General features: G+C 43.7%; 2 protein-coding genes across 5 annotated transcripts; both read left to right on the plus strand.

Annotated features, from left to right (window-relative positions):
- Window positions 1-1,532: 1,532 nt before the first annotated feature.
- On the plus strand, window positions 1,533-14,956 carry LOC117545659 (dentin sialophosphoprotein-like). 4 transcript variants are annotated; one of them, XM_034215513.1, is made up of 12 exons: window positions 1,533-1,602; window positions 2,719-2,777; window positions 3,033-3,050; window positions 6,872-6,907; window positions 7,009-7,047; window positions 8,108-8,143; window positions 9,709-9,735; window positions 9,910-9,945; window positions 10,322-12,184; window positions 12,632-12,685; window positions 13,016-13,062; window positions 14,687-14,956. In XM_034215513.1, the coding sequence occupies exons 1-11, from the start codon at window positions 1,592-1,594 to the stop codon at window positions 13,021-13,023; spliced, it is 2,187 nt and encodes a 728-aa protein (XP_034071404.1). In that variant the 5' UTR covers window positions 1,533-1,591; the 3' UTR covers window positions 13,024-13,062; window positions 14,687-14,956. The 4 variants fall into 4 exon arrangements, with proteins under 4 accessions (XP_034071404.1, XP_034071405.1, XP_034071406.1 ...); XM_034215514.1 differs by lacking the exon at window positions 9,910-9,945; XM_034215515.1 differs by lacking the exon at window positions 8,108-8,143.
- Window positions 13,500-23,234, plus strand: LOC117545660 (dentin sialophosphoprotein-like). Its single transcript, XM_034215517.1, has 6 exons — window positions 13,500-13,905; window positions 15,727-15,762; window positions 17,328-17,354; window positions 17,529-17,564; window positions 17,940-18,959; window positions 23,086-23,234. Exons 1-6 carry the CDS (start codon window positions 13,500-13,502, stop codon window positions 23,232-23,234), a joined length of 1,674 nt encoding a protein of 557 aa, XP_034071408.1.
- Window positions 23,235-26,525: the final 3,291 nt, after the last annotated feature.

Below are 26,525 nucleotides of genomic sequence, written 5' to 3' on the forward strand. Positions count from 1 at the left end.
CAGGTTCGCTCCCTCACATGCGTACTTCCATAACCTCGCGCACCTTGGGTCCCCGGGCCCCCGAACTTAAGCACTCCCCCACGGACTAAACCCAGATGATCACACCCTCAAGAACCTTGTGCCCCTGGGAACCTTAAAGGGGGGGTGGAGTTTGCGGTGCTTTACCGTCCGCCCATCGGCATCCATATTCGTCCTTAATCACAGCACCACCCACCCTCCTGTGGAGGATGTTTCCATGGCCCTGGTAACACTTAAAGGAGGTGGATTTTGTGGTGCTTTACTGTCCGCACACCAGCATCCATATTCTGCCTTATTCACAGGGGGTTTTTTTTACCCTCCTCTGCCTTACACATCCTCCCACACTTGAGCACTCCTCACTCGGACTAAACCCCTCCATGCACACCCAGACTGCACCCATAGAACAGGCTGCTTCACAGCACTTTGCAAGCCAGGAAAAGTGGTTGAATCCTGGGTATACATGTTTTAAATAGTCTGATACCTCCAGGGCGCATCAACACATTTTACAAACCAGGGAAGGTGCCTGAATCCTGGGTAAACATTGTTTAGTGTTTTTAAATGTGTGAAAACAGTGTTTTGTCACTTTCAAAACTCTCCGGTCATTGCCCGGAGAAATTGGGTCGATGTTGTATTCAATCTGACCGTTAATATTCCAGTGAGACGAAGTACGTACAATGACCGGAGTGATCCCATGTTAATTTTGTCCCAATACCGGAGCATTCCCTAACCCTGGACAGAACACACCCTGCGTTAAGTATATTTGTATTTTATTTATGAAATAGGATACATTTATATTAAGTCTGTCGAAAATGTTTTTGTGTTCGTGTTAATTTTTTTATTTGAATCTTAAAACCAGCTGCAGTTGTTGAAGTGATTCATTGTTACACTGACCTGAATACAGAAAACTCATTAGAGGCTGTTAGCATGCTAAAACACACACACACACACACACATACCAAGACACACACACACACACACACACTGTGTGACTGATTTACTTCAGTGTTTGTCTCTGTGCTGTTTGTCCTCATCGGACCTCTGGTTTGCCTTCCCGTTGTTTAAATGTGATTTTAAGTTGTCCCAGAAACGACCGTCAGCAGTGAGCAGGAACTTTAAATATACAAACACTCTGAATAAAGTGGACATATATATATATATATTTATATATTGTATAAAACACAACTGTGTTGGTGCTCGGCCCCAAACAATAATAATAATAACAACAAAAATAAGAATGATGATGATGACAGACTTAAGCAGGACTTCAGGAAGAAACCAAAGTTTCAGTTTCTGACAAATACACACCCACACACACACACCCACACACACACACACACACACACACACACACACAATGAGAGGAGGAGGAGGAGGAGGAGGAGGAGGAGGAGGAGGAGGAGGAGGAGGAGGAGGAGGAGGAGGAGGAGGAGGAGGAGGAGGAGGAGGAGGAGGAGGAGGAGGAGGAGGAGGAGGAGGAGGAGGAGGAGAAGGGGGAGTTGTGAGTATAAAGCAGGGTCTCTGGTCTGTGTTCAGAAACACTGAAAGTTTTTCTGTGGACCCGCTGAGAGAAAACATGCTGCGAGGGTGAGTTTAAATAATGTATTCAGTTGAATGAAAATGATTCAGATGTATTGAGTAATAATCCTTCCAGTGTTGTCTTTGTATATTTATGTACCATATATTTGCGTCTATATGTTTCTGAAGGCGGATCTTATACTTAACACGAATAAATGGAGAGGCAGTTTACAATATATATAAAGATATATAAACAACATTATTTATTTAAAATCACTTTTCTTTTAGATCCCTGCGCAAAATATGTTTGATGAAAGTTAGAGAAAGTGTTTCTGTTTGAGATGAGAATCCTTCAGATGGAGGGGATGGCTTCCTGAATACAAAGTCATTAGTATACATGTATGAATGTTTATATTTATAAACATATATTTATAAGTAAATACAATAAGTCATATATATGTATGTATATATATATATATATGTATGTATATATATATATATAAAAGTATATTTATATATATGTATGTGACGGTGGAGTTAGGACATAAAGCCTCAGTGTTCTCGCCGACACTCGACTCCCCCTCTGATCTGATCCTCCATACGTCCAACAGAGAGCCTCTGTCTGCTGAGACACAAAGACACTCAGCAATACTACACCGAGTACTGCAATACTACACCGAGTACTGCGATACTTCACGGAGTACTGCAATACTACCCCCTGCAGCTCACAGGCAGATAAAGCACGTTAATCAGCAAGAAACAGACTCTTTCCTTATTTAAAAGCATTTTATATTTTATGTGTAATATTTGATTTTATTGATCTGGATTCAGTTACTCTCCTCAAACTGACTTCATAAGACCTTTGGTTTTCATGCAGCCACACATAAAGATAAAAAGTTTCAAATAATTGTCTCTATGAAGCAAAAACATCTGTAGAAATGTTATTGTGCTGATTGTTCATCACTTGGGATTGTGCGTGCGTGCGTGCGTGCGTGCGTGCGTGCGTGCGTGCGTGTGTGCGTGTGTGGTGTGTGTGTATGTGTGTGTGTGTGTGTGTGTGTGTGTGTGTGTGTGTGTGTGTGTGTGTGTGTGTGTGTGTGTGTGTGTGTGTGTGTGTGTGTGTGTGTGTGTGTGTGTGTGTGTTGTGTGTGTGTGTGTGTGTGTGTGTGTGTGTGTGTGTTACAGGTGTGTAATATTGCTGCTTCTTGCCTTTGCGGGTCTTTCTCTTGCAGCTCCAGTCCCAGGTAACCTGTAAATATTGAAATCTTGAAATCAGCTGTATAGTACATTTAAAATGTGTATTCAATCCAAAGTCTTTTTCTGCTGTGAATTTCAATATACTTGCTGCTAGTGTCAATTTAAATTATTTAAAATCTAAAATGTATATTCTTACTATATATACTTGCCACAAAATAATTTGGGATGAATTAACTATCTATCTATAAGTAATTTAATCACTTCAAAAATAAATATACATAAATGTGTTTGTTCTGTTGCAGATGAAACAGCAGCTGATGGTAAGTATGAAAATTAAACAGTAAAGATAAATATATTTTAGAGAAAATGTAAAAATAAATCACAGTAAACAACAGCAGAATACATGTGATATATTATGCTGTTACTAAGGCAGTACCCCACTGAGTAATATCACAGTCACATCACAGTAACACAACACTAAAATCACAGTAATATGACAGTAACACAACAGTAATATCACAGTAACATCACAGTAACGCAACAGTAATATCAGAGTAATATCAAAGTAACATCACAGTAACATCACAGTAACATCACAGTAACATCACAGTAACATCACAGTAACGTCACAGTAACATCACAGAAACAGTAACATCACAGTAATGTCACAGTAACATCACAGAAACAGTAACATCACAGTAATGTCACAGTAACATCACAGTAACATCACAGTAACATCACAGTAACGTCACAGTAACGTCACAGTAACGTCACAGTAACGTCACAGTAACGTCACAGTAACGTCACAGTAACGTCACAGTAACGTCACAGTAACGTCACAGTAACGTCACAGTAACGTCACAGTAACGTCACAGTACGTACAGTAACGTCACAGTAACGTCACAGTAACATCACAGTAACATCACAGTAACGTCACAGTAACATCACAGAAACAGTAACATCACAGTAACATCACAGAAACAGTAACATCACAGTAATGTCACAGTAACATCACAGTAACATCACAGTAACGTCACAGTAACATCACAGTAACATCACAGTAACATCACAGTAACATCACAGTAACATCACAGTAACGTCACAGTAACGTCACAGTAACATCACAGTAACGTCACAGTAACGTCACAGTAAGGTCACAGTAACATCACAGTAACGTCACAGTAACGTCACAGTAACGTCACAGTAACGTCACAGTAACATCACAGTAACGTCACAGTAACGTCACAGTAACGTCACAGTAACATCACAGAAACAGTAACGTCACAGTAACGTCACAGTAACATCACAGTAACGTCACAGTAACGTCACAGTAACGTCACAGTAACATCACAGTAACGTCACAGTAACGTCACAGTAACGTCACAGTAACGTCACAGTAACGTCACAGTAACATCACAGTAACGTCACAGTAACGTCACAGTAACGTCACAGTAACATCACAGTAACGTCACAGTAACATCACAGAAACATCACAGTAACGTCACAGTAACATCACAGAAACAGTAACGTCACAGTAACGTCACAGTAACGTCACAGTAACATCACAGTAACGTCACAGTAACATCACAGTAACGTCACAGTAACGTCACAGTAACGTCACAGTAACGTCACAGTAACGTCACAGTAACGTCACAGTAACATCACAGTAACATCACAGTAACGTCACAGTAACATCACAGTAACATCACAGTAACATCACAGTAACGTCACAGTAACATCACAGAAACAGTAACGTCACAGTAACGTCACAGTAACATCACAGTAACGTCACAGTAACGTCACAGTAACGTCACAGTAACATCACAGAAACAGTAACGTCACAGTAACGTCACAGTAACATCACAGTAACGTCACAGTAACGTCACAGTAACGTCACAGTAACGTCACAGTAACAGTAACGTCACAGAAACATCACAGTAACATCACAGTAACATCACAGTAACGTCACAGAAACATCACAGAAACATCACAGTAACAGTAACAGTAACGTCACAGTAACGTCACAGTAACGTCACAGAAACATCACAGAAACATCACAGTAACAGTAACGTCACAGAAACATCACAGAAACGTCACAGTAACGTCACAGTAACGTCACAGTAACGTCACAGTAACGTCACAGTAACAGTAACGTCACAGAAACATCACAGTAACATCACAGTAACATCACAGTAACATCACAGTAACGTCACAGTAACGTCACAGAAACATCACAGAAACATCACAGTAACAGTAACAGTAACGTCACAGAAACATCACAGTAACATCACAGTAACATCACAGTAACGTCACGGTAACGTCACAGTAACAGTAACGTCACAGTAACAGTAACGTCACAGTAACGTCACAGTAACATCACAGTAACGTCACAGTAACATCACAGTAACATCACAGTAACATCACAGTAACAGTAACGTCACAGTAACGTCACAGTAACATCACAGTAACATCACAGTAACATCACAGTAACGTCACAGTAACGTCACAGTAACGTCACAGTAACGTCACAGTAACATCACAGTAACGTCACAGTAACATCACAGTAACAGTAACGTCACAGTAACGTCACAGTAACATCACAGTAACATCACAGTAACATCACAGTAACGTCACAGTAACGTCACAGAAACAGTAACGTCACAGTAACATCACAGTAACGTCACAGTAACGTCACAGTAACGTCACAGTAACATCACAGTAACATCACAGTAACGTCACAGTAACATCACAGAAACAGTAACATCACAGTAACGTCACAGTAACGTCACAGTAACATCACAGTAACATCACAGTAACGTCACAGTAACATCACAGTAACAGTAACGTCACAGAAACATCACAGTAACATCACAGTAACATTACAGTAACAGTAACGTCACAGTAACATCACAGTAACATCACAGTAACATCACAGTAACAGTAACGTCACAGAAACATCACAGTAACGTCACAGTAACATCACAGTAACAGTAACGTCACAGTAACAGTAACATCACAGTAACATCACAGTAACATCACAGTAACATCACAGTAACGTCATAGTAACATCACAGTAACGTCACAGTAACGTCACAGTAACATCACAGTAACATCACAGTAACGTCACAGTAACATCACAGTAACATCACAGTAACGTCACAGTAACGTCACAGTAACGTCACAGTAACGTCACAGTAACATCACAGTAACATCACAGTAACATCACAGTAACATCACAGTAACATCACAGAAACAATAACATCACAGAAACAGTAACATCACAGTAACATCACAGTAACATCACAATAACATCACAGTAACGTCACAGTAACATCACAGTAACATCACAGTAACATCACAGAAACAGTAACATCACAGAAACAGTAACATCACAGTAACATCACAGTAACATCACAATAACATCACAGTAACGTCACAGTAACATCACAGTAACATCACAGTAACGTCACAGTAATGTCACAGTAACGTCACAGTAACATCACAGTAACTTCACAGTAACGTCACAGTAACGTCACAGTAACATCACAGTAACGTCACAGTAACGTCACAGTAACGTCACAGTAACGTCACAGTAACATCACAGTAAAATCACAGTAACGTCACAGTAACGTCACAGTAACATCACAGTAACATCACAGTAACTTCACAGTAACGTCACAGTAACATCACAGTAACGTCACAGTAACATCACAGTAACGTCACAGTAACGTCACAGTAACGTCACAGTAACTTCACAGTAACGTCACAGTAACATCACAGTAACGTCACAGTAACGTCACAGTAACGTCACAGTAACGTCACAGTAACGTCACAGTAACGTCACAGTAACGTCAGAAAGGTAAATCCAGTGAATACACAATGAACACATGTTGAGGCTTAGACTGCTCTCACACCTCTGATTGGCTGGTCGTGGGTCCTGTTGTTCTGACTCCTGGTCTTTGTCCAATGAATAGTCCAAACAGATGACAGACAGCCCCCCCCCCCCCTCTCTCTCTGTCCAACAGGAAACATAGTTATTTTACATTTTAACTTTTTACTGCAGATTAGTTTGTATATTTAGCATTTAATAAATAAAAAGTATTCTAGGTTTCCACAAGTGTTCATGTTTCTGCTGTTTCAGAGAGAATTGAACCACTGCTGGATCACCTGAACGATGGTAACACAACCCTAACCCTAAATATAAATTACATATATTACATTTATACTGTTTGTACGTATATATTAATATTTGTTCAAAAATGTTTACTGTCTCCACAGTAGTTGCTGGGAACACAACCTCTGAAGAACAAAGTCAAGGTAACCTGTCTGTGTGTGTGTGTGTGTGTGTGTGTGTGTGTGTGTGTGTGTGTGTGTGTGTGTGTGTGTGTGTGTGTGTGTGTGTGTGTGTGTGTGTGTGTGTGTGTGTGTGTGTTGTGTGTGTGTGTGTGTGTGTGTGGTGTGTGTGTGTGTGTGTGTGTGTGTGTGTGTGTGTGTGTGTGTGTGTGTGTGTGTGTGTGTGTGTGTGTGTGTGTGTGTGTGTGTGTGTGTGTGTGTGTGTGTGTGTGTGTGTGTTGTGTGTGTGTGTGCTGTGGGTGTGTGTGTGTGTGTGTGTGTTGTGTGTGTGTGTGTGTGTGTGTGTTGTGTGTGGTGTGGTGTGTGTGTGTGTGTGTGTGTGTGTGTGTGTGTGTGTGTGTGTGTGTCTGTGTGTGTGTCTGTGCTGTCTGTCTGTCTGTCTGTCTGTCTGTCTGTCTGTCTGTCTGTCTGTCTGTCTGTCTGTCTGTCTGTCTGTCTGTCTGTCTGTCTGTCTGTCTGTCTGTCTGTCTGTCTGTCTTGTCTGTCTGTCTGTCTGTCTGTCTGTCTGTCTGTCTGTCTGTCTGTCTGTCTGTCTGTCTGTCTGTCTGTCTGTCTGTCTGTCTGTCTGTCTGTCTGTCTGTCTGTCTGTCTGTCTGTCTGTCTGTCTGTCTGTCTGTCTGTCTGTCTGTCTGTCTGTCTGTCTGTCTGTCTGTCTGTCTGTCTGTCTGTCTGTCTGTCTGTCTGTCTGTCTGTCTGTCTGTCTGTCTGTCTGTCTGTCTGTCTGTCTGTCTGTCTGTCTGTCTGTCTGTCTGTCTGTCTGTCTGTCTGTCTGTCTGTCTGTCTGTCTGTCTGTCTGTCTGTCTGTCTGTCTGTCTGTCTGTCTGTCTGTCTGCGTTACTTGGACTCGTTGGTTAGAGTTAGAAACAGAGCTAGTAGGTATTTTCCAATAAACCGTTATTGGTAACAATTATTAAACTAGATAACTCAGTCGATCCAGAAAAACCAACCCGATTCATAAGAGGTTTAGGGTTAGAAACCAAATCACTTCTTTAGGATTGATTGTACTTAATTCAATCTGTTTCAGAGTTGTCCGAGTCAGCCGAGTCTTCTGAAACTCAAGGTCAGTTTGTCTCCTGTCTTAGATCCCATGTGTCTGTCATATAGCGCATTTATAATATGTCCAATTTATTATATGCTGCAGGGTTAAACAACATGACATGATCCAATCACATTCGTTTTGGACCATTGGTTCAGTTTAACTACTTTGCAGAGGCCTAGGAACAAACATTACTTTTTAAGATCTCCAGAAACCAAAACTGCTTGTTCCTGGTCAGGTCTAGAAACAGAACTACTCATCCAGTGCTACGAAAGGAAAACTATGTAATTAGTTCTCTGAAACCATATTACTTGGTGATCATGGTGGCATCGCGAGCCCTGGATCTTGAGTCGTGGCTGTTGTCCTGGATGGATATCCTCTTGGATTCATCTTCCTATTATACACACATGCATTTCCAAACATTTGGACTACCTATGTTGCAAATGTATTATCTTTTCAATTTACACACGGCATCTATTGCACGTCTGTCCGTCCTGGGAGAGGGATCCCTCCTCTGTTGCTCTCCCTGAGGTTTCTCCCATGTTCCCTTTAAACTGTGGGTTTTCTCTGGAAGTGTTTCCTTGTACGATGTGAGGGTCTAAGGACATAGGGTCTAAGGACAGAGGGTCTAAGGATAGAGGGTCTGAGGACAGAGGGTCTGAGGACAGAGGGTCTAAGGACAGAAGGTATGAGGACAGAGGGTCTGAGGACAGAGGGTCTAAGGACAGAGGGTCTGAGGACAGAGGGTCTAAGGACAGAGGGTCTGAGAACAGAGGGTCTGAGGACAGAGGGTCTAAGGACAGAGGGTCTGAGGACAGAGGGTCTGAGGACAGAGGGTCTAAGGAAAGAGGGTCTAAGGACAGAGGGTCTAAGGACAGAGGGTGTCGTATTGTCATACTGATATTCTGTACAAACTGTGAAGTCCACTGAGACAAATGTAACATTTGTGATATTGGGATATATAAATAAACATTGATTGATTGACTTGGTAAATCATAACTGTTGATAAGTCTCAAAAACAGAAATAGTTGGTTAGGTAAAAAATGAAAGATACTTGGTTAGGTCTAAGAGGCAAAAGTAATTGGTTACCTCAAGAAAACAAGATTACTTCTATAGGATCCAGAAAGCAATACTACTTTAGAATGAGAAATACATCGGTAAAGTCTGGTAATAAATAGTAATTGGTTACCTCTAGAAAAAAATCACTTCTATAGGATCCAGATAGCAAAATTGTTAGGTTAAATTAGGAAGATTCTTTATATCTAGAAAACAAAGTATAGGAAATGATTGTAATGCAGTATTTTTCAGAAACAAATTGGATTGGTTTGGTACAGGAAGCGATCATGGTGTCTGTTAAATATGTGAGGTTGACCTTTGGTTACATAAAGGACCTGAACAGCAGCCTCGTCAGCTTATCTGTCCACCATGCCCTACTCTCTACACAAACTCTGATGAGAAACATGAATTTGAAATGTCAGAAACAAACAAACAAACAAATGTAGAACAGCGGGCTGATACTACTACCTCTGTGTGTAATCCGTATGACCTGTGACGGAGTGATAATTGAACACGTTGATTTCTCTCCACAGAATCTTCTGACAGTGACTCTGAACGAGGTAATCAGACTCCTTTCCTACATGAAATGTCTTAGCTTGTTTGACACTCATGGTTTTAGGCACCTCTATAGCTGTACAAAAAGAAGAGAAAGCTAAGACCCAGCCCACTAAAGAATGAGGATATTAGATTCCCTGAAAACAAACCAGGAAACATTTTGTCTCCAACTGTTTCAGAATCATCCGAGTCAGCCGAGTCTGCTGAAACACAAGGTCAGTTTGTCTCCTGTCTTTAGCTCTAGTTCATTCAGATCCAATGTGCGACATTAAACAACATGATAAGAGCTTGATCCCAGACAAAACTGCATTACAATGACTGCTGCTGCATGTACACAGTAACCCTGGGATCTTAGGCTGAGCACAGTAATACTCACCAACAGGGCTGGGCATTAGTTTAATGAACAAAACCACATGTATTAATTATTGTTCTGAAGCAATTAGCCAAAACCACATGTTAATACTGCATCCAGAGCAGCAGTAATTAGCTCTGTAGCTAGCATTAGGCTAGGCCTATTTTGGATTCATCAGACTGACGTGTACAGAAGACATGATAAATCATTTACAAGTGTGCACAATCTTGAATCCCCAGAGACCAATGAGAACGCAGCTGAAAGCACCGACGCTGATGTCAGCTCAGTGGAAGAGCTGAATCCTGCCGTGCTCGCCAACTCTAAAGAACCTGGGTCTAATGACACCACTGTCCCCGCCACTGACGCTGACACTGACGAATCTGGGCCTGACGATGACCCTAAAACAGCTAAGCCCCTCTCTGACTCTGACGAATCTGGGCCTGATGATGACTCTAAGGTAGCTAAGCCCGTCTCTGACTCTGACGAATCTGGGCCTGATGATGACCCTAAAACAGCTAAGCCTGTCACTGACTCCGACTCCGACTCTGACGAATCTGGGCCTGATGATGACTCTAAGGTAGCTAAGCCCGTCTCTGACTCTGACGAATCCGGGCCTGATGATGACTCTAAGGTAGCTAAGCCCATCTCTGACTCTGACGAATCCGGGCCAGATGATGACTCTGAGGTAGCTAAGCCCGTCTCTGACTCTGACTCTGACGAATCCGGGCCAGATGATGACTCTAAGGTAGCTAAGCCCGTCTCTGACTCTGACGAATCCGGGCCAGATGATGACTCTGAGGTAGCTAAGCCCATCTCTGACTCTGACTCTGACGAATCTGGGCCTGATGATGACCCTAAAATAGCTAAACCCGTCACTGACTCTGACTCTCACGAATCCGGGCCAGATGATGACTCTAAGGTAGCTAAGCCCGTCACTGACTCTGACTTTGACGAATCTGGGCCTGATGATGACCCTAAAACAGCTAACCCCGTCACTGACTCTGAATCTGACAAATCTGGGCCTGATGATGACTCTAAGGTAGCTAAGCCCGTCACTGACTCTGACGAATCCAGACCAGATGATGACTCTAAGGTAGCTAAGCCCGTCACTGACTCTGACGAATCTGGGCCTGATGATGACTCTAAGGTAGCTAAGCCCGTCACTGACTCTGACGAATCTGGGCCTGATGATGACTCTAAGGTAGCTAAGCCCGTCACTGACTCTGACGAATCCGGACCAGATGATGACTCTAAGGTAGCTAAGCCCGTCACTGACTCTGACTCTGACGAATCTGGGCCTGATGATGACTCTAAGGTAGCTAAGCCCGTCACTGACTCTGACGAATCCGGACCAGATGATGACTCTAAGGTAGCTAAGCCCGTCACTGACTCTGACTCTGACTCTGACGAATCTGGGCCTGATGATGACTCTAAGGTAGCTAAGCCCGTCACAGACTCTGATGAATCCGGACCAGATGATGACTCTAAGGTAGCTAAGCCCGTCACTGACTCTGACTCTGACGAATCTGGGCCTGAGGATGACCCTAAAACAGCTAAGCCCATCACTGACTCTGACTCTGACGAATCCGGGCCAGATGATGACCCTAAGATTGCTAAGCCCGTCACTGACTCTAAAGAATCCCACTCGGGCGCTGATACTAGTACTGACTCTAATGACTCGGGCGCTGATACTAGTACTGACTCTAATGACTCGGGTGTTGATACTAGTACTGGCTCTGAGGTACTTACAGAGAAAGATGATAGCATGGACGATAAGGGCCCGTATGAGGGGGTGTCGCTAGCAACCGGGGAGGAGGAGAAGGAGGGAGATGATATAGGGGAAAAGGATCCAAAGGAATCAGGAGAGGATGTGATGGAGGGAGATGATACCTCAGAGGAGAAAGACTCGGAGGGGGGAGTAATCAAAGAAAATGACGCCACGATGGATGAAACAGACGAAAATAAGAGTGACGGAGCCATTAAGCCTGATGCTAATAATAGTGAAAATGAGCCAAAGAAAGATGACAGCCCTGACCTGTTGGACCCTTCCAACACAGACAAGGATGAGGGGAACCCGGAGCACTCTCACCCAGACACGGAAGGTAAAACTAAACCATGGTCAGAGTTCCTAGAGAAGCATGCACACAGAGTACATACACTTTATTTCAAACAATTGGAAAGGTAATAATGATCCAACTCTGAATAAGACAAAAAATTGGTATGAAATGAAGAGTTTAGGGATATAGGTATAGATCTCAACAGTTTCAATTAATTTGAAAGGAGGTTGTGATACACTCATCCTCCGAATGTGATGGATATCAGGCTAGTAGTTTTACTGCAAACAAAGAGACAGCAAATGTTTTAAATTAAAGAAATATATAAATAAGAGTTAAATTAGTTCAGAGGTAAAGATGAGAATTCAGAAATTCATTCGGTAAGAATCGGGAAGAATTAACAGAAGACATGAAGTCATGACTGATGTAAACAGACCTGTGGTGTTGCAGGAGTACATTTTGATTTGACCTCTAATGTTGTTGTTTTCTTTGTAGGACCATCTGCTGACCAGCATCTGGTCCAACCTGTGGACTCCACCACCGCCACCGGTAAATGTCCCAGCACTGATCGTGTCCTGTCCCCCTATATTTCACTCCATGATCTAACGACACAAGCTAAACCTGAATCAGACAAAAGAGAGCATGAAATTATCAAAGCTCCCTGAAAGGTGAACTGCCGCTAAGCAAATGAAGATATTTGCCCAATGTTAAATTACGTAATGTGCAGGCACGAGCCTCAATGCAGAAACAGTCCAATCCACAAAGATCAGCAGCACAATTACTTATTTTTGGACTCACCATCAGAATCAGCAGAGAGGTGTGCATTTCATTCATTATTTCATCAACCAGACGTAAATCTCTGTCTTCTTCTTTACGCAGGGATTTAGACGCTCCAACTGTGGACTGTGAATGCTCACCATCTGCAGGTAACACTGTCAAAACTGAAGAAACGTACATTAAATGTGTCAAAACTGAAGAAACATACATGTTGTACACACTGCAGGTGAACAGGGTAAACAACGTACCTGAGTCAATATCACCATACAGTGCATTTGAGACTAAACAAAGCTGAGATTTTCCATTGAACTTCATATTCATTGAGTATATGTTTTGCTGTTAGAAATGGATGTTGGTCAAGCTCCCACAATTTTTATAAATTAATTGCAGGCAGACAATGTACATGCAAACAGCAACATGTATCCACCCTGTCATGGACACAATGCAATGAGTAAACACATTGTAATTACATCGTGATTATAAAATGTACATTTTCAGAAAGCTATAGTCCCTTTCTCAACAATATATTTCAGTTAATGGAAAAAGTATTTGGATAATAATGAAATGATGGCAAACTATTTGTACCATGTCCACCCTGTCAGGAAGGCTTGCTGACAGGGTGGACAAGGGCAGGGTGGACAAGGACAGGGTGGACAATGACAGGGTGGACAAGGACAGGATGGACAAGGGCAGGGTGGACAAGGACAGGGTGGACAATGACAGGGTGGACAAGGACAGGATGGACAATGACAGGGTGGACAAGGACAGGGTGGATAATGACAGGGTGGACAAGGACAGGATGGACAATGACAGGGTGGACAAGGACAGGGTGGACAATGACAGGGTGGACAAGGACAGGGTGGACAAGGACAGGGTGGACAATGACAGGGTGGACAATGACAGGGTGGACAAGGACAGGATGGACAATGACAGGGTGGACAAGGATAGGGTGGACAAGGACAGGGTGGACAAGGACAGGGTGGACATTTGTGGCTACTATTAGCATGTACTGAGCACATGGTGGAGCTTCAGTTAGCAACATGATTCAGTTAGCAAGGCGACTGTGTAGTGTTTAACAAATATATTCCACATTTCTGAAAGGTTTTTATATGAATTGATATTTCACTATGACAGAGTGGATATGTTAAGCTTGACAACATCCAACTACACACATAATATGATTACAATTACCAAATATAAGTTTAAAAACGTACTCTGCAACTAGTCACCGTCTCATGTCACTGAAAACATCAGATGTGTTTTATGGGGCAGTGTCCCCTCAATGACGGACACATGCAACATGTTCAATATTATTATGAAGATAGAATATGATCAAAATTACTCGTTTGATCAAATAACTCGTTGTGGACAATAAAACCATACAACTATTTTAAAAATGTAGTATAATGTAATCACTTATTACACACACTGTAGTTAGCAGAGCAGTGTGTGGGACATGCCAACATCACGTGCATCCAATGAGAAAATAGGGTATACAATGAAGGAAACACATTTCAAGAGACTGATATGTGTTTGAATGTTTGGCCTCAGAGTTTCCTTACTCTGCTCATGTCCGTGATGACTGAGTGGTTCTGATTGACTCACCAAACAGACATCACCATGAAACCCACTTCATTAAGACAATGAGCTTTTTATCATGGAAGTTCTAGATGAGGCATATTGTAATGCTAATGCTAATGCTAACAGGACAATCTGCATGAACAAAGTTAGTGAAATAAACTTGCTGGGGATTTTGTGTTTTCTCTCAATCAGAGCCATGCCTACAGTGTACAATACATTTGCCATGACGACAACAACAACAACTAGCTGAACATCTACCTTCTGCTTCCTGTTTGTGTATTATTCTCCGCTCATTCCTGATTGGTTGGCTCCATTTGGTTAAATAAAAACTTTGCTCTAACCTGTTCGTCTGTCTGTCTGTCTGCAGAAACATTAAACCAGCTGCTAATCTGAGATCTGTATTCACACTGTAATGTGTACATACTGCTAATAAATATTGAACTGACAAACCTTGTCACCGCTCACTGAGTCCATGAATCTTTATTATGATGAAAAAAAAGACATATTCATCTGAAATCATAAAACCAGCAATCGATTGATCTGAAATCCAACTTGGGTCAATGTTCTCCTCTTACAACCCTAACCTTCACTTCTTGGTCTGAAAACCAAGATGGAGACAACCAAAATATTTCTAGATTGTGACAAAAACCAAGATGGAGATGACCAAAAACCAAGATGGAGATGACCAAAAACCAAGATGGTGTCGACCAAAACAGATATCACAATGAAACCAGTGGAGTTCTTACATTAAGAACTTTTTATATTACAAGGTTTCTGTGTCAGGTGTGTGTGGGGGTCAGGTGTGTGTGTGGGGGGGGTCAGGTGGGTGTGTGGGGGTCAAGTGTGTGTGTGTGTGTGGGGGGGGGTCAGGTGTGTGTGTGGGGGTCAGGTGTGTGTGGGGGGTCTGGTGTGTGTGTGGGGGGGTCTGTCTGTCTGTCTGTCTGTCTGTCTGTCTGTCTGTCTGTCTGTCTGTCTGTCTGTCTGTCTGTCTGTCTGTCTGTCTGTCTGTCTGTCTGTCTGTCTGTCTGTCTGTCTGTCTGCGTTACTTGGACTCGTTGGTTAGAGTTAGAAACAGAGCTAGTAGATTTTTTCCAATAAACCGTTATTGGTAACAATTATTAAACTAGATAACTCAGTCGATCCAGAAAAACCAACCCGATTCATAAGAGGTTTAGGGTTAGAAACCAAATCACTTCTTTAGGATTGATTGTACTTAATTCAATCTGTTTCAGAGTTGTCCGAGTCAGCCGAGTCTTCTGAAACTCAAGGTCAGTTTGTCTCCTGTCTTAGATCCCATGTGTCTGTCATATAGCGCATTTATAATATGTCCAATTTATTATATGCTGCAGGGTTAAACAACATGACATGATCCAATCACATTCGTTTTGGACCATTGGTTCAGTTTAACTACTTTGCAGAGGCCTAGGAACAAACATTACTTTTTAAGATCTCCAGAAACCAAAACTGCTTGTTCCTGGTCAGGTCTAGAAACAGAACTACTCATCCAGTGCTACGAAAGGAAAACTATGTAATTAGTTCTCTGAAACCATATTACTTGGTGATCATGGTGGCATCGCGAGCCCTGGATCTTGAGTCGTGGCTGTTGTCCTGGATGGATATCCTCTTGGATTCATCTTCCTATTATACACACATGCATTTCCAAACATTTGGACTACCTATGTTGCAAATGTATTATCTTTTCAATTTACACACGGCATCTATTGCACGTCTGTCCGTCCTGGGAGAGGGATCCCTCCTCTGTTGCTCTCCCTGAGGTTTCTCCCATGTTCCCTTTAAACTGTGGGTTTTCTCTGGAAGTGTTTCCTTGTACGATGTGAGGGTCTAAGGACATAGGGTCTAAGGACAGAGGGTCTAAGGATAGAGGGTCTGAGGACAGAGGGTCTGAGGACAGAGGGTCTAAGGACAGAAGGTATGAGGACAGAGGGTCTGAGGACAGAGGGTCTAAGGACAGAGGGTCTGAGGACAGAGGGTCTAAGGACAGAGGGTCTGAGAACAGAGGGTCTGAGGACAGAGGGTCTAAGGACAGAGGGTCTGAGGACAGAGGGTCTGAGGACAGAGGGTCTAAGGAAAGAGGGTCTAAGGACAGAGGGTCTAAGGACAGAGGGTGTCGTATTGTCATACTGATATTCTGTACAAACTGTGAAGTCCACTGAGACAAATGTAACATTTGTGATATTGGGATATATAAATAAACATTGATTGATTGACTTGGTAAATCATAACTGTTGGTAAGTCTCAAAAACAGAAATAGTTGGTTAGGTAAAAAATGAAAGATACTTGGTTAGGTCTAAGAGGCAAAAGTAATTGGTTACCTCAAGAAAACAAGATTACTTCTATAGGATCCAGAAAGCAATACTACTTTAGAATGAGAAATACATCGGTAAAGTCTGGTAATAAATAGTAATTGGTTACCTCTAGAAAAAAATCACTTCTATAGGATCCAGATAGCAAAATTATTAGGTTAAATTAGGAAGATTCTTTATATCTAGAAAACAAAGTATAGGAAATGATTGTAATGCAGTATTTTTCAGAAACAAATTGGATTGGTTTGGTACAGGAAGCGATCATGGTGTCTGTTAAATATGTGAGGTTGACCTTTGGTTACATAAAGGACCTGAACAGCAGCCTCGTCAGCTTATCTGTCCACCATGCCCTACTCTCTACACAAACTCTGATGAGAAACATGAATTTGAAATGTCAGAAACAAACAAACAAACAAATGTAGAACAGCGGGCTGATACTACTACCTCTGTGTGTAATCCGTATGACCTGTGACGGAGTGATAATTGAACACGTTGATTTCTCTCCACAGAATCTTCTGACAGTGACTCTGAACGAGGTAATCAGACTCCTTTCCTACATGAAATGTCTTAGCTTGTTTGACACTCATGGTTTTAGGCACCTCTATAGCTGTACAAAAAGAAGAGAAAGCTAAGACCCAGCCCACTAAAGAATGAGGATATTAGATTCCCTGAAAACAAACCAGGAAACATTTTGTCTCCAACTGTTTCAGAATCATCCGAGTCAGCCGAGTCTGCTGAAACACAAGGTCAGTTTGTCTCCTGTCTTTAGCTCTAGTTCATTCAGATCCAATGTGCGACATTAAACAACATGATAAGAGCTTGATCCCAGACAAAACTGCATTACAATGACTGCTGCTGCATGTACACAGTAACCCTGGGATCTTAGGCTGAGCACAGTAATACTCACCAACAGGGCTGGGCATTAGTTTAATGAACAAAACCACATGTATTAATTATTGTTCTGAAGCAATTAGCCAAAACCACATGTTAATACTGCATCCAGAGCAGCAGTAATTAGCTCTGTAGCTAGCATTAGGCTAGGCCTATTTTGGATTCATCAGACTGACGTGTACAGAAGACATGATAAATCATTTACAAGTGTGCACAATCTTGAATCCCAGAGACCAATGAGAACGCAGCTGAAAGCACCGACGCTGATGTCAGCTCAGTGGAAGAGCTGAATCCTGCCGTGCTCGCCAACTCTAAAGAACCTGGGTCTAATGACACCACTGTCCCCGCCACTGACGCTGACACTGACGAATCTGGGCCTGACGATGACCCTAAAACAGCTAAGCCCCTCTCTGACTCTGACGAATCTGGGCCTGATGATGACTCTAAGGTAGCTAAGCCCGTCTCTGACTCTGACGAATCTGGGCCTGATGATGACCCTAAAACAGCTAAGCCTGTCACTGACTCCGACTCCGACTCTGACGAATCTGGGCCTGATGATGACTCTAAGGTAGCTAAGCCCGTCTCTGACTCTGACGAATCCGGGCCTGATGATGACTCTAAGGTAGCTAAGCCCATCTCTGACTCTGACGAATCCGGGCCAGATGATGACTCTGAGGTAGCTAAGCCCGTCTCTGACTCTGACTCTGACGAATCCGGGCCAGATGATGACTCTAAGGTAGCTAAGCCCGTCTCTGACTCTGACGAATCCGGGCCAGATGATGACTCTGAGGTAGCTAAGCCCATCTCTGACTCTGACTCTGACGAATCTGGGCCTGATGATGACCCTAAAATAGCTAAACCCGTCACTGACTCTGACTCTCACGAATCCGGGCCAGATGATGACTCTAAGGTAGCTAAGCCCGTCACGGACTCTGACGAATCCGGACCAGATGATGACTCTAAGGTAGCTAAGCCCGTCACTGACTCTGACTCTGACTCTGACGAATCTGGGCCTGAGGATGACCCTAAAACAGCTAACCCCGTCACTGACTCTGAATCTGACAAATCTGGGCCTGATGATGACTCTAAGGTAGCTAAGCCCGTCACTGACTCTGACGAATCCAGACCAGATGATGACTCTAAGGCAGCTAAGCCCGTCACTGACTCTGACGAATCTGGGCCTGATGATGACTCTAAGGTAGCTAAGCCCTTCACTGACTCTGACGAATCTGGGCCTGATGATGACTCAGGCAACTACCGCCCTGTTTCTATTCTTACCTCCATCTCGAAAGTCATGGAAAAAATAGTATATGAACAGGTCGAAAAGTACCTCGCGGAAAAGAAACTAATCTATGAATTTCAATCTGGCTTTAGAACATCCCACTCCACTGACACATGCCTTCTTTATTTGAGCGACCACATCAAACAAGAGGTGGACGAGGGCAAGTACTGCGGCATGGTGATGCTGGACCTACAAAAGGCTTTCGACACTGTCAAACACCCCATTCTGATTGACAAGCTAAAAGCAATTCGTTTTGATAAACTATCGGTGAGCTGGATGCAATCCTACCTGGAGGGGAGAGAACAGATGGTGGAGGTAAACGGTACTCTGTCCCCCCCCCCCTCCCAGTGAGCTGTGGTGTTCCACAAGGAAGCATATTAGGTCCGTTACTGTTCCTAATTTATGTAAATGACATGTCATCAGCATGTGACTGCAACTTGTTCCTGTTCGCGGACGACTCAGCCCTGCTGGTCTCTGACAGGAACAGGTTGCAGGTTGAAAAAACCCTCAGCTCCGAGCTCGGCAGAATCTGCACCTGGCTCGCCGATAATAAATTATCATTACACCTGGGTAAAACAGAGTCCATTCTCTTCGGTTCGAAACATAATCTCAGCAAATCCGACGACTTCTCAGTTGCAGTGGGCGACATTATTGTCACAAGTAAGAAGGAAATTACATACCTAGGATCTATTCTTGAGGCAAACCTCTCCTGTGACAAAATGGCATCCAATGTAATAAAAAAGTCAATCAAAGAACTAGATTCCTATACCGGATCTCCTCTCTGGTAAACAAAAACACCCTGAAAACTCTGGCAGGAGCACTCATTCAAGGGTACTATGACTATGCTTGCACGTCATGGTACCATAGCACCTCCAAGGCGCTAAAAATAAAACTTCAAACATCGCAAAATAAACTGGTCAGACTACTGCTTGACCTTTCATCTAGAACCCACCTCACCTCTGCCCACTTTGACAACCTAGGATGGCTTAGAGTAGACGACAGAGTACAGCTACTTGCAATGGGCCTGGTCTACAAGATCCACTACACCTCTATGGTACCCATGTACATGTCAAAATTCTTCCCAAAGGTCAAGGAATACCATGATCATAACACCAGAGGGAGCTCCACAAATCATGTGAAACCCAGATTTGACACAAAAAAGGGGGAATACACGTTTCGCAATTATGCCACATCAAGGTGGAACGCTCTTCCCACAACTGTAAAGGAAAGTAAAACTATACTTCAAAACCTCTCTTAAAGAGCACCTTTGGGGGAGAGCATTGCAAAACTGGCCCCGGTAATGGTACAAATCTCAACCTGTCGTTCAATGGACAGCTTCCCCCCCCCCCCCATCTATGTATACACTCGCATTTTAGACTCTGTTACTAACTGTATATCTGTAGACTTGGTATGTCTTAAATGTCCGGTTAGGATGTATTAGAACGAAATCTAAAATGAAAATTGTAAACAAGCAATCTGTATGTAAAAAACCACCTGTATGTAAATTGTAAATAAGCCATCTGTATGTCAAATATGTCTTATATGTCTTAAATGACATGATGAATTGGAAATGGGGGACCCTGATGTAAACAAGACGAAAGTCTTTCTCTGGTCTGCATCCCCTTAACAATTGTATGTTTTGAGCTGTACTGTACTGTACCCAATATACAAGCTGTTAATAAACTTTTCAATCAATCAATCAAACCCCTCTCCTGCAGTGGGGCGTGGTCAGCTGCAGCTCACAGAATCAGCCCCCTGCAAAAACAGCGCTGGAAAGAGCACATAGAGCGAAATGAGGCATGGCTAAAATGCAGGATCTTTTTGGTATTTTGAAAAAGAAACTATATTTATATACTTTATATAGGTATGGCCCAGGGTTTCCGTTAGCCGGTAATTACCGGTTTTTAGCTGGTAAAATTTATTAAAAACCGGTAAATTCAAAACCTGCCGGTCAAAAATGTCTGGTAATAATTAGGAAGGCTCCGATAGATCGGCCACCGGTCATTATCGGCCGATATTCACTCTTAATAGTTTGATCGGTGCTCTATATAAAGAACGATCAGGAGAGCTGGATCTGATCGATATGGACATAAACGCGAGTGAAGTATAACCGGAGGCGAGAGAGAGATCAGATCAGCTGCTGAGTCTGACAGAGACACGCAGCTCTGCATAATCACCTGAAGCCCCGCCCTCTGTTTAGCTGCATGAGAAACTGACGGGCTGTCAGGAGAGAGAGAGAGGGAGAGGGGAAAAGAGAGGATCCGTTTCTCCCGTGTGATTATTCAAAGTTAATGTAAACTTTTGAATAATGTACGTTATCTACTACAAGTAGTTTGTTTGAATGTAATAATTATGTTGTTTGTTGTTGGTGGAATCATTTATTGAAAAATGGATCTGAATTTTTCGATCTGTTACGATTATAGACTGAAGCAATATAAAAATGAGCCCCGTGAACTGAGTTTTAAACTGAAGCATATCTGGTCATAGTCCGGTAATTACCTGCTAACGGAAACTCTGCTACACAACTCTTACTATTATTATTGAAACGTGACCGGTAAGTTTCAAATTTGTCCGGTAAAATAAATTCTGCCCGGACATTTGACCGGCGAGAAAAAATCCTAGCGGAAACCCTGGTATGGCCCTACAATATATTGTTCAAATATAATATGATAGGTGTCCTTTAACTAACCCAAAACAAACGCGCTCTCGCTAAGCGGTCCTACGACGCTGGTTATCATCTCAGTAACTCAAGCCAGGGTGTCTCTGTCCGGCTGAGAGCGCGTTCACATGAAAGGGGCGGGGCTAGCAACATTTGACCAATCACAAACATGGAGAAGCGTACTGACAGCGCAGCGTCATACTTCCTGAATGAAAAGTCAACTTTAATATTAGACATATGAAGAAGTTAAAGTTGAAACATCCATGACTTAAACACTTGATCCCGGATCAAAGCCACAGAGCTGCACCTGCAAGGTGAATACAGCTGGGAACAGAACAAGTGTTTGAATGCGTACATTAACAGTTTTATGATATCACTGCCCGTCTAAGACACCATCTGACTTTCATTACATTTGACTCCAGTGTTTCCTCAACTTAATGTGTTGCTTAAAATAATGCTTCTGCATCCAGTCTGTGACGCTGTGAGTGTTGCACGGCCAGATACGGCTCAGCTGACTCAGATCAGGAGATATATGATACATTATGAAGTGATAAGCCGCGGACTGTACTTAATGTTACTCTGATCCGGTTACTTATGTTGTGGCAGATATTTCAGGAAGCTTTCTTAACGCTAATGTTATAATAGTCAGCTTGCTCTGAAGATGGAGCTGATATTCTATTCATGTTCACGTCTGTAGTATATAGTGCCGCACACGTATACCATCAGGACTGTTACTGGTGCGGCTGCGGAGTGATACGGTGTGTATGCAAGCCCGCATCTAGGACGCATGGATGTATCATGACGGAAGACCTGTTACATAAATAAAGATGCCTCATACAAAGGTCTACGAATACCTCATTACTCTCCATGACCTGCGGTCAACTATATAACATAAAGGACTATTACAACGTTGGTGATTTTTGCCGGCCGTCTTTCCTGCAACGGCAGCTTTTCTGTATTTCCTTTCTCCTGTAATATGACTTGATCGCTTTAAACTCCGCACACTGAGCTCTGATTGGTCAGCAGGCGGTGCTTTCACTGAGTTGAGCTCTTAGCCTGCAACCTAACCTGCTCCGGAGCAGGTTAGCCGCTCAGCATCAGTTACCATGGAGATCTAGCCCGCTAAAAAGAGAACCAGCGTCGTAGGACCGGAAACCCAGAGTTTACCCTGAAGTTAGCCGCTAAGAGAACATCCGGCTTCGTAGTACAGGCCTCAGGTCTCTGGCGGCTCACTGGGTTCATGTTATTTGTTGAGGGGGGGGTCTGCAGGTCTCTTCCGGCTCAAAGGGCTCATGTTGCCGTCCCACAGCTCTTGGTTACAGAGATCCGGACGAGCTGCAGTCAGACAGAACAAGCTGGACCTTAAAGTGCCTTTAATCCGTCCTCTGGATCCGGTCCAGAGGCTCAGCTCTAATCTGCTCTCTGGACCCTGCAGACCCTCTCTGGTTTCAGGATGTCCTGCTGCAGGTGGCCCGCTCTCTGGACCCTGCAGACCCTCTCTGGTTTCAGGATGTCCTGCTGCAGGTCGCTGCACTCAGGTTCTGCTCTGATTCCCACAGAAAGCAGGAACACACTTCCAAATAACAGCGCTTCGATACAGAGGGACCGGGGGGGAGGGTCAGGTACTGAAGACCCCCTGTGGCTGGAACTCTGTATATGGTGTATATAATGTATATGGTATGTATGTATATAATGTATATGGTGTGTATGTATTTAATGTATATGGTGTGTATGTATTTAATATATATGGTGTGTATTTATATAATGTATATGGTAAATATGGTCAATATGTTTATGGTGTACACTACCAGTCAAAAGACACACCTTCTCATTCGAAATTGTATATGTATTTGAATTTTTTCGACATTGTAGATTAATACTGAAGACATCAAAACTATGAAAGAACACACATGGAATTATCTAGTTATGATTTATATGCTGCTGGCACTGCAGAATGCTGTGGTCCCCTTGAAATCTGAATAAATCACCAACAGTGTCACAAGCAAAGCCCTTGGTTCTAGACTCCTGCTGCTAGCCTCCTGGTAATAGACTCCTGGTACTAGACTCCTGGTACTAGACTCTTGGTGCTAGACTCCTAGTACTAGAGTCCTAGTGCTGGACTCTTGGTACTAGACTCCTGATACTAGACTCTTGGTGATATACTCCTAGTACTAGACTCTTGGTGCTAGACTGCTGGTACTAGACTCTTGGTGCTAGACTGCTGGTACTACACTCCTGGTACTAGACTCCTGGTACAATACTCTTGGTGCTAGACTGCTGGTACTAGACTCCTGGTACTAGACTCCTGGTACTATACTCTTGGTACTAGTCTCCTAGTACTAGACTCCTGGTGCTGGACTCCTGGTAATAGACTCCTGGTACTAGACTCCTGGTACTAGACTCCTGGTACTAGAATCATGGTGCTAGACTCCTGCTACTAGACTCCTGGTACTAGTCTCCAGGTACTAGACTCCTGGTACTAGACTCTTGGTGCTAGACTCCTGGTACTAGATTATTGGTGCTAGCCTCCTGCTGCTACACTCCTGGTAATAGACTCCTGGTGCTAGACTCCTGGTACTAGACTCCTGGTGCTGGACTCCTGGTACTAGCCTCCTGGTACTAGACTCCTGGTACTTGAATCCTGGTTCTAGACTCCTGGTACTAGACTCCTAGTACTAGACTCATGGTGCTGGACTCCTGGTACTAGACTCCTGGTGCTAGACTCTTGGTGCTAGACACTTGGTACTATACTCTTGGTGCTAGACTCCTGGTACTAGACTCCTGGTGCTAGACTCCTGGTTCTGCACTCCTGGTTCTAGTCTCCTAGTACTAGACTCCTGGTGCTGGACTCCTAGTGCTAGGCTCCTGGTACTAGATTCCTGGTACTGAGGTCCTGGTACTAGACTCATGGTGCTAGACTCCTGGTCCTGGACTCCTGGTTCTAGAGTCCTGGTACTAGACTCCTGGCACTAGACTCCTAGTGCTAGACTCCTGGTACTAGACTCCTGGTACTGGACTCCTGGTACTAGACTCATGGTGCTAGACTCCTGCTACTAGACTCCTGGTACTAGACTCCAGGTACTAGACTCCTGGTACTAGACTCTTGGCACTATACTCTTGGTGCTAGACTATTGGTTCTAGACTCCTGGTACTAGACTCCTGGTACTATACTCTTGGTACTAGACTCCTAGTAATAGACTCCTGGTGCTGGACTCCTGGTAATAGACTCCTGATACTAGACTCCTGGTACTAGACTCCTGGTGCTAGACTCCTGGTTCTGGACTCCTGGTACTAGATTCCTGGTACTAGACTCCTGGTGCTAGACTCCTGGTACTAGACTCATAGTACTAGACTCCTGGTGCTGGACTCCTGGTACTAGACTCCTGGTGCTAGACTCTTGGTGCTAGACTCTTGGTACTATACCCTTGGTGCTAGACTGCTGGTGCTAGACTCTTGGTGCTAGACTCCTGGTGCTAGACTCCTGGTGCTAGACTCCTGGTACTAGACTCCTGGTGCTAGACTCCTGGTGCTAGACTCCTGATTCTGGACTCCTGGTTCTAGAGTCCTGGTACTAGACTCCTGGCACTAGACTCCTAGTGCTAGACTCCTGGTACTAGACTCCTGGTACTGGACTCCTGGTACTAGACTCATGGTGCTAGACTCCTGCTACTAGACTCCTGGTACTAGACTCCAGGTACTAGACTCCTGGTACTAGACTCTTGGTACTATACACTTGGTGCTAGACTATTGGTTCTAGACTCCTGGTACTAGACTCCTGGTACTATACTCTTGGTACTAGACTCCTAGTAATAGACTCCTGGTGCTGGACTCCTGGTAATAGACTCCTGGTACTAGACTCCTGGTACTAGACTCCTGGTGCTAGACTCCTGGTTCTGGACTCCTGGTACTAGATTCCTGGTACTAGACTCCTGGTGCTAGACTCCTGGTACTAGACTCATAGTACTAGACTCCTGGTGCTGGACTCCTGGTACTAGACTCCTGGTGCTAGACTCTTGGTGCTAGACTCTTGGTACTATACCCTTGGTGCTAGACTGCTGGTGCTAGACTCATGGTGCTAGACTCCTGGTGCTAGACTCCTGGTGCTAGACTCCTGGTACTAGACTCCTGGTGCTAGACTCCTGGTGCTAGACTCCTGATTCTGGACTCCTGGTTCTAGAGTCCTGGTACTAGTCTCCTGCCACTAGACTCCTAGTCCTAGGCTCCTGGTACTAGACTCCTGGTACTGGAATCCTGGTGCTAGACTCCTGGTGCTAGACTCCTGGTTCTGGACTCCTGGTTCTAGAGTCCTGGTACTACACTCCTGGCACTAGACTCCTAGTGCTACACTCCTGGTACTAGACTCCTGGTACTGGACTCCTGGTACTAGACTCATGGTGCTAGACTCCTGCTACTAGTCTCCTGGTACTAGACTCCAGGTAATAGATGCCTGGTACTAGACTCTTGGTGCTAGACTATTGGTTCTAGGCTCCTGCTGCTAGCCTCCTGGTAATAGACTCCTGGTACTAGACTCTTGGTGCTAGACTCCTAGTACTAGACTCCTGGTGCTGGACTCCTGGTACTATACTCTTTGTGCTAGACTGCTGGTACTAGACTCCTGGTACTAGACTCCTGGTACAATACTCCTAGTGCTAGACTCCTGGTACTAGACTCCTGGTACTGGACTCCTGGTACTAGACTCATGGTGCTAGACTCCTGGTACTGGACTCCTGGTACTAGATTCATGGTGCTAGACTCCTGCTACTAGACTCCAGGTACTAGACTCCTGTTGTTAGACTCCTGGTACTAGACTCCTGGTACTAGACTCCTGGTGCTAGACTCCTGGTGCTAGACTCCTGGTGCTAGACTCCTGGTTCT

This window comes from Gymnodraco acuticeps, unplaced genomic scaffold (genome assembly GCF_902827175.1).
Source record: "Gymnodraco acuticeps unplaced genomic scaffold, fGymAcu1.1, whole genome shotgun sequence".
NCBI lineage: Eukaryota > Metazoa > Chordata > Actinopteri > Perciformes > Bathydraconidae > Gymnodraco > Gymnodraco acuticeps.

What these genes read in the sequence shown, in the direction of transcription:
- LOC117545659 (XM_034215513.1), top strand. An exon ending in CGAGTCTTCTGAAACTCAAG is followed by an intron (nt 8,144 to 9,708) that starts GTCAGTTTGTCT and finishes TTCTCTCCACAG; the next exon opens with AATCTTCTGACAGTGACTCT. An exon ending in TGACAGTGACTCTGAACGAG is followed by an intron (nt 9,736 to 9,909) that starts GTAATCAGACTC and finishes CAACTGTTTCAG; the next exon opens with AATCATCCGAGTCAGCCGAG.
- LOC117545660 (XM_034215517.1), top strand. Translation starts at nt 13,500, where the DNA reads ATGTCCACCCTGTCAGGAAGGCTTGCTGACAGGGTGGACAAGGGCAGG. An exon ending in GGACAGGGTGGACATTTGTG is followed by an intron (nt 13,906 to 15,726) that starts GCTACTATTAGC and finishes AATCTGTTTCAG; the next exon opens with AGTTGTCCGAGTCAGCCGAG. An exon ending in TGACAGTGACTCTGAACGAG is followed by an intron (nt 17,355 to 17,528) that starts GTAATCAGACTC and finishes CAACTGTTTCAG; the next exon opens with AATCATCCGAGTCAGCCGAG.